The sequence below is a fragment of the Chrysemys picta genome, unplaced genomic scaffold (assembly GCF_011386835.1).
Source record: "Chrysemys picta bellii isolate R12L10 unplaced genomic scaffold, ASM1138683v2 scaf2442, whole genome shotgun sequence".
Classification (NCBI taxonomy): Eukaryota; Metazoa; Chordata; order Testudines; family Emydidae; genus Chrysemys; species Chrysemys picta.
In genome coordinates, this window is record NW_027055145.1 from 1 (window position 1) to 8,677 (window position 8,677).

The window sequence follows — 8,677 nt, forward strand, 5'->3', positions numbered from 1 at the left end:
TGTGCTTTGCATATTTTTCTCCTAACTCGGCGTGTTTGTGCTGAGGGATACGCTGTGCACAAGTGGGAAAGTGACACATTTCACCTTTTGACAGCTGACTTCTGAAAAGTTTCAATTTCATTTTGAAAGCTTTCACTGCTGCACACATTTGAAAGATAAGTTGATTTTTTCCCTGAAGTTGAATGTTGAGATCATTCAGGTGTGCTGTAATATCACAAAAGAAACATTGGGACTGCGCCACTCAGAGTGGGCAAAGCTGGAGGCTTTCCACATAAAATGCCAACGTTGTATATTGGGCATAGAGTGGAATGACTTCATTTGCAAAGCAGATGTTTATGGTCGCTCCGGTCTACAGACTACTGGGGCCATTGTCCGCAGACGCCGTTCTGAGTGGCTCGTAACATCCGAGAGACAATTCCACCAATCAAGGGGTGCAGGCAGCCCAAAGGCAGGCCCCCTATTACATGGGTGCCTCAAGTTTATTCCGACGTTGGGCTCTCGGCCCGTCAAGCACAGGAACCGATCGATGGTGAACAACTGCTACGGCCGACCGTTCGGCTAAGCGTTGAAGAAGAAGTATGGATTTAGGTATCTAACTTTTGACATCCATGTTTGAAAGTGCTGGCCCAAGTGTCTAAAGACAAGTGAGATTATATAATGTCAATGGATGGAGAGATGAAGGGTTTTATTTAACTGTCCAAGGGGAACTAGAGGCCTGGATCATACGAACAGCCATATTGGATCAGACCAGTGGTCCATCTAGCCCAGCATTCCATCTTCTGACAGTGGCCAGTGCCAGATGCTTCAGAAGGAATGAACAGAACAGGGCAATTTATCAAGTGATCCATCCCCATCATCCAGATTCCATCTCTTCCTACAAGGTCACAAAGACTGTATCAGAGATCGGAGGCTAATCAGAAGAAAGGGAAAAGGTCATTAATGCCGTGGCTGATGTAATGAACCAGCTCTCTTGCAACTCGTTCCATTATGGAAGGAAGACAGAGACGTGAGAGCAAATGCCCTTGGTTTTACACTAACAGTCTTGTCACCTTTTTGTTTAGCTGGAGCCAGTAGCCATCATTCTGCTCAGTACTGGGGTCACTTAAACTCATCCCCAGCTGCCTACATCTCATGGGGAACAATGCAGGTAATTACCACAGGATCATGCAGGCACTGGCTTCGGCGCTGGGGTGGTGGCTCAGCTGACCTCCTCCAGTCACCAACTTCTCTGTGGGAACTCAGGGCCCTCCTGAGACCCATCGGTGGCTTTGGGAAGGGTCCGGGCCACCCAAGAGATCTCTGTCAGGAGCATTTTCCCTTTCCTCCTGGCCAGTCAAGCAGCAGAACAGCTTAGTTAGCAAATTTTCAAGAAAGTGAGCACTGAGAACGATACAGTTACTAAAGTAAGCTTTAAAATTTCTAAGGAAATTGCTGCTGCTGGGAAATGCTTCACAGAAGGCGAGTTATTAAAAAAGTGTATGTTGATTGCTATATCTGAGTTATGTCCAGAAAAGAGGGGAATATTTGAGAATGTCAGTCTATCACGCATGACTGTACGGAGAAGAATAGCTGACATTTCTACCAATTTAAGTGATCAGTTAAAGCAGAGAGTCAGTGAATTCTGCTTTTACTCCCTAGCTATGGATGAAAGCACTGATTTAAAAGACACTGCCCAACTTCTTATTTTTATTGAGGTAGTGATAAAAACTTTGAAATTACTGAAGAACTTGCTGGCATGTGCTCCATGACGGGTCGCACAACCGGAAAAGAAATCTCCAGTGAAGTGATAAAGTGCATGAATGATAAGTCGGGATTAGATTTCACAAACTTGGTGGCCATTTGTACTGATGGTGCTCCAGCTATGTGCCAAAAAAATGTTGGAGCAGTTACTCTTCTTGAAGAATTTATCGGGAGAGAAATAACCAAACATCACTGCATTATACATCAGCAGGCAAAGTCTTAAAATTTGAGCATGTAATGTCAGTGGTAGTTTCCATTGTAAACTACATCCGTTCTAGAGGACTAAAACATAGGACATTTTGAGCCTTTCTTGAAGGGGTAGACACCGAGTGCAATGACTTAAACTACCATACAGAAATGAGGTGATTGAGTCAAGGAAGAGTGCTCCAGCGTTTCGTTGCTTTGAAAGAGGAGGTAGCAAAATTCCTAGAAAATGGGCCAATAAAATTCCCAGAGCTTGAAAATGAGTCCTGGAATCAAGATCTCTTTTTCTTTTGTGATATTACAGCACACCTGAATGATCTCAACATTCAACTTCAGGGAAAAAATCAACTTATCTTTCAAATGTGTGCAGCAGTGAAAGTTTTCAAAATGAAATTGAAACTCAGGGCCCTCCTGAGTCCCATCGGTGGCTTTGGGAAGGGTCCGGGCCACCCAAGAGATCTCTGTCAGGAGCATTTTCCCTCTCCTCCTGGCCAGTCAAGCAGCAGAACAGCTTCCTGAATCTAGCTCCTAGGGTCTGAGGTGACTGGTTTCTGCCACCATCCCGAACTTGCTGAATGGCCCGTGAGACACTGAGACGGACAGAGGAATCCGGATCTTGCTGCAGGCCACTGAGAGCTGAGGCAGAGAGAGGAAGCTCAGGTCAAAACACATATCGTATTAGCATGCCCTAGCACCTGCACCATGGGCCTCTGTATCTTCCACAGGGGCGGCTCTATGTTTTTTGCCACCCCAAGCACGGCAGTCAGGCGGCCTTTGGTGGCATGCCTATGGGCGGTCCGCTGGTCACGCGGATTCAGCGGCGTTTCTGTCGGTGATCTGCCGGTCCCGCGCCTTCAGCGTACCTGCCGCCGAATTGCCGCCGAAGCTGCGGGACCGGCGGTCCTCCCGCAGGCATGCCGCCGAAGGCTGCCTGACTGCCGCCCTCACGGCGACCGACACGCCGCCCCCCGTGGCTTTCCGTCCCAGGTACGCACTTGCTGCACTGGTGCCTGGAGCCGCCCCTGAACTTCCACAGCAACTAACTCCTCCCAGATGCTCTGGACCCACCAGGGCTATCAGTGTCATCGCCATCTGATAACTGCTTAAGTCCTCAGGGACATCTGCCCTTGGCAGCACCATCTTCCACTGCATTCTGGGGCATCCACCTCCTTAGCACCATCTCCCTGACACATGCCAGGGCCTCTCACCCTGCCTGGCATTTACTTTCTCCTGGTAAAACCTTCTGGCACCTGGAGATGGAAGTGACGCCTGACATCAGAGAAAACAAAGCTGGGACTGATGTCCAGGCTCTCTCAACAGCTACCTCTGGCCACGTCTAAATTGAACTCAATGCAGCAGCATGGCGGGGGAGTTGCACTTTTTCCTAGACTGGTTCACAAGTGGGAGGGATAGCTCAGTGGTTCGAGCATTGGCCTGCTAAACCCAGGGTTGTGAGTTCAATCCTTGAGGGGGCCATTTAGGGAACTGGGGTTTAAAAAACAAACAAACACTATCTGGGGATTGGTCCTGCTTTGAGCAGGGGGTTAGATTAGATGATCTCCTGAGGTCCCTTCCAACCCTGATATTCTACAAGGAGCATGAGCTCTCCTTCCACATGCAAACACAGCCATGTGGCAACTACTTACACTGAAGTATCAGCTCCTTCTCTTGCCTGACCATGGCGGGCTCTGAGCTTTGAACAGTGCAACCTGGAACGTACAATGGAAATGAATCTTGCAGGAGTTTTCACCTCCCCTGGGGCTACCTTTTAAAAAATGTCAGTCTTTCCAACAAGCAAAACAGCTTTCAAGTGGTCCCTGGGATAATCAGACAAGTCCACAAGCTCCAAGACAAAGAGGCTCATGTCTTGGAAGATACAGAGAGCCTGATTGCCAATGGCTATGGTATTGCTGCAGTCCCGCAGGGATTCCAGTCGGTGGAGCTAGAGGGTAGGGTTGTAATTTGCTCCAGGCCTTTTGATATAATCCCCAGCCCAACTGCCTCAAGGACAGGAAATCTAGACACTGGGATCCTAGGGGGTTAATTCTTGCTGCTAGTGCCCTCCAAGCAGAACACGGGACAACCTCTCAGATAGAAGTTGCTTAAGAAAAGTCGTGGTTACCGATAAAGATGGCTGCTGCCCGTCGTATTGGAGCCTGGGGGCTTTGGAGGTGATCCAGACATTGGAGCAAGATGTCAGATACGCTCTTGAGCTTCAGCACCTAGGAATAGAAACCAAAGAAGCTTCTCGTTGCTGGGGCCGCAGGGTGAGGAGAAGAGAGATTTCATCTCCAGGTAGCTGCTTGGCTTGGAGGGGTGGGAAGAATGCAGCTCCCATCTCCATGTATCCTGGGGGCGACCATCTACATGCCAGGGAGTCATTAAATGACCATTTCAAAGTATCACCAGACACATTGCTGGTGTCTGAGCTGCTGGCACTGCAGGGCTGGAGCCTGGCACTAGAGAACACTGAAGCCCGGTTGTATGGGCTTCATCTGGGGAGGACATTAGAGAGGGTGCAGAGCATAGGAAATACGGTGCAGAAGTGGCCAATGGGCTGGGGTAAGGTGAAAAATGGGGACATCCAGTTTCCTGCAGGATTCGGAAGGCATTTTTGCCATCAACTGATTCTTTATGTTGTGAGCTTTCACCTCCGTACTGAACTCCTGGCCAGGTCTGGCTGTTCAGATCTGACAGGCACTGGGAGGAGTGGGGGAGCTGGGTGCTTCTAAGAGGAAGCCAGAGTGCAGTATGCTAGTACTAGACATGCAATCAGAGCAGTGAGTGAGGGAACACGTTTCCGGTCCCACATCTAGAAGCAGCACTCACGAGAAGCCGATTGTTCACTTACAGAGTGCTGGCAGATCTTGTCCACCACCCGGGGATGGGTGTGCCAAGCCTTCTTGCTGTTAATCTGCTTAGGACAAGACCATCCCAGGAGCTGAAAACACCCAGCCAAGGCTTTCTGACACCTCTGCAACACAAGATGGGACAAGGAGAGTTTGCATCATGAGAAGAGCTGGAATCTGTGGTCACTCTGCAGTGAAAAGCCAGCTGAAATGATCAATGAGGGAAAGGAATGTGGGGGTCACATGGTATCCTGCTGACCCTTGGTGTCTCTTTGTTCCTATTAGTGGAGGCTCCTGGAGTTTGATCTTCATGGTGGCTGCAGTTCAGTGACTTAGGAAGTGGCTGCTGGGAGCCATAAAACATCTCCACTTGTGTGTCCATTGAAGGCCAGGGAACTTGCTTGGGTAAGCGGGTAGGGCTGAGATTTTTCACTTTTGGGAGGCGGCTCTGGAGACAGACCTAGCAGGAGAGCTGGAGCAGTCAGGGCCTGCTGCACCAGGGAGCATATGGCAACGGGACTCACCTTGCCCACGTCAGGGTCCTCGTCCTGTAAGTGAAGGAGCAGTGGGACCAGGCTGCGGGTCACTTCCTCCTGCAGCAGGGGCTTCTGCCTCCTCTTCACTGTGTTAAGCAACTCTGTAAAGAGCATGATGGCAGCAGAGCGCACCTGGGGTCTCACCTGTGATGGACACACAACCATGAGGGGATCTCACCGAGGGAGCTTCACACTCTCCTTACACGGTGAGCTCGGCACAATGCAAACCACAGATAGGGGCCAGTCTGACTAATAACTCCATGGTCTGCCCACCAAGAGGGCACCCATTTGCAGAAAGGTTTGGGTGGAGGGGCAGACAACACAGGTTAGGACAGTGGTTCCTAAATTTCCCTGGAGGCCTCCTGTAAGTGCTGGCTCCATCCACAGTGAAGGGCTCTTTGGAGGGTTTCTTTAATGGGTTCAACACTTTCATAGTTTCATAGCATTTAAGGGTCATTCATTCATCTAGACTCCAAAGCACAGGACATTACATTTCACCCCATGACCACTACATTGAGCATGTTAACTTGAGTTAGATTAAAGCATATCAGTCCTCAGGAGACCAAACGGTTGCATGCCACACACAGAACACGAGAGACCAAGGTGTCACCAATGCCTGAGGCCCAGGCAATGGCTCGGAACTGATCAGGTCAGATATGCCACCACTACGACTCCAGAGTCACAACACTGCCTGGCTGGGGATGGGCAGGTCAAGAGCCCCTGACTTACAGCATCGAGTAAGGGGATTAGCTTCCTGGCCACGCTGGTGAGCTCACTCCCATCCAGGCTCTGCAGAAGGTTCTGAACAGCTGAGATGGCCTCCAGAATACTCCCATCGTCCATCTCATCCGAGCCCCAAAGGATGGCAGGCAGCAGGGTCTTGACTTGTTCCACCTACACACACACACATGGGGGGGCTCATCAGATCTCCCAGCCCTCCAGTGAGTACACGCCACAGTGCCAGGGCTGTGTTTATTCTACCCCATGGCACCAAGTCAGAGAGAAGCTCCGTCTCCACAGTTGGAGGCGTGGTGCTTTAGAATCGATGGGGATGCCTGACGAGGCAATCAGTGAATCCTAACCCCGTCCCGGGTCGTTCTGGTGTAGGGTGGGCAAAGTTGTGGTTTGCTTCGGGGCTTTGCTCTCTTTTCTACGTGCTATTAATTATTATTATAGCAGATGCTGGCAGCAATCTCCATAGTTAAGGCTGGTACACAGTTTCCATTTTAGTTGCTCCTTTTGATACGCTCCTAAAAACATTCCCTTTTTGGATGGAAATGTTCCATGCTGTCTCCCCAGTCAATTGTGATTTTTTCCTGGGGTGATTGCGTCTCTGAGCTGTAGGACAGTTTTTCCACTTACAAACAAACAAACGAAAACTTCTAGCCACCTTCTTTTCCCATGCAGACAATCCCCCAAATGGTGAAACTTGGGGAAAAAATCAAACCTGGCCCATGGGGTGTCCTAGGTGAGAGCTGAACCCTCTGCAAAGTTTGAGAAACTTGGACCTGATAGTGCAAGGCATTGAAATATCATTTGGGGGCAGGGTCACAAACACTCTTTAAGAGAGTGCTCTGCCTCTCTCAGGGCCAGAGCCTTTGGGGCCAGCCAGCTCCATGCATTAATCAGATGCAGCGGAGGAGGAGAGAACTATTTTGGGCTGTCAGGAAGGAAGGGGAAGCAGGAGCAGGGGGGAGTGGTTCCTAGAGTACCCTGGGAGGGAAGGCAGGGGGAATCTGATGGGGGAAAAGGGCCTCCAGGGAGGAAGCCTTGGGAAGCAGTCCTCCCCCAAGAGAACAAAGAACTCCGCAGAGCCTGGGGGCAAAAAGCTTGCAGAAGGGGTGCCCAGGAAGGGGGCCAAAGTTAAGTTTTCTTATGTTTACTAAGGACAGGGTGGAACCTTTGTTGAGTGAGCTCAGAAGAGGAGATGTGGTAATGGCAGAAGATCCTGTTTCTGATTTTTAGTCCATTGGACACTGTCAGGTTTGATTCTGAGGGTTTTATCTTTGGCCTTCAAAGGCTTGTTTGTCTTAATAAATGAGCCTGAATAAGGGTGTTATTGAACGAGGTATTTGTGAAGTCAAGCCGAGGAGGGGAAAACTGAGGCAGTGCTGCAATGTTGGGTCTTGCCACTGGAGGGGGCTATGAGACAGGGCCCTGTGTGCTCGCTAAGGTCTTTAGACCAATCAAGGTCTTCCTTTGTGACAGCACCAGGAATGGTCTCTCCAAGAAGGAACAGGAATGCTGCTGGGGTAATTTGCATGGGGGAGAATTAGGGTTACCATATCTGAACTTTCAAAGAGAGGACACTCCATTGGGGGGGTAGCCCTGCCCCCTAGCCACTCCCTCCCACTTCCCGCCCCCTGACAGCCCCCCCAGAACCCCCGACCCATCTAACCCCCCCCGCTCCCTGTCCCCTGACTGCCCCCCTTCTCCAACTCCCTGGCCCCCTTACCGTGCCACTCAGCTTAGAGCAGGTGTCTGGCTCCACGCCCCAAGGAGCGCCCCGCCTGAGCGCTGCCGAGCGGCGTGCTGTGGCTGTGGAGGAGGGGGGGAAGCGGGGGAGGGTCTCTGGCCGCCGCTGCCAGCCCTGCCGCCGCGTTCCCTCACAGGCGCACAGCCCCGCCCCCCAGCGCTGCCAGGCGGCGTGCTAAGGCTGCAAGGGATGCGGGGGGGGGGCAGGGAAGGGGCTTTGGCTGCCGAGGCCCCAATGCGAGCGGCGCTGGGCCGCCCTGTCAGCCGCTTTTCGGTCGATAAATAGCCGACTGGGGGGAAATCCCGGACATTTTTAGATTTTTAGAAATCCCCCCCGGACGGCTATTTAAAGAGCGAAAAGCCGGACATGTCCGGGGAAACCCGGACGTGTGGTAGCCCTAGGAGAATGATAACGTCCACCTGAAATCCAAGCAGTAAAATCCCATCTAAAATACTCTCCGAGGAAAGATCTGCATTGAGGGGCCGTTGTGATCCCCGTTCCTGCTGGGGAAATGGAGGCACCGAGAGGGTCAGCAAGCCAGCAGCAGAGGTGGGCTCAGAACACTGTGCCTCACTGCCTGCCCAGAACTCAGTCCACTGGGTCACAGCCACCTCGTCGTTTTCCAGTTAACCAAGCCTGGGCTCTCACCTTCCCTGGTTGGGTTGCCAGGATGCCGAGTCCTCTTAGACCAAGTGAACGGAAAACTGGGCTGGGGTGTTTTGTCCACTCCTCGAGACGGTCCAAAGTGTCTGGATGTGGGAGCTTCTTGGCCTCTTCGTAATGCAGAAGCTGAAAACAACACAGAGCGAATCAGCAGCAGGGTGCTTACCGGAAAACTTTGTGTGTCGGTTCTGTGGAGAGGCATCATAACC

At 51.3% G+C, this 8,677-nt stretch overlaps 1 protein-coding gene across 1 annotated transcript; it reads right to left on the bottom strand.

Moving 5' to 3' along the window:
* Positions 1-633: 633 nt before the first annotated feature.
* On the bottom strand, positions 634-6,208 carry LOC135980264 (maestro heat-like repeat-containing protein family member 7). Its single transcript, XM_065580305.1, has 6 exons — positions 6,059-6,208; positions 5,318-5,473; positions 4,796-4,918; positions 4,067-4,166; positions 3,591-3,653; positions 634-2,580 (listed from the first exon to the last, which is right to left on the bottom strand). The coding sequence occupies exons 1-6, from the start codon at positions 6,170-6,172 to the stop codon at positions 2,345-2,347; spliced, it is 792 nt and encodes a 263-aa protein (XP_065436377.1). The 5' UTR covers positions 6,173-6,208; the 3' UTR covers positions 634-2,344.
* Positions 6,209-8,677: the final 2,469 nt, after the last annotated feature.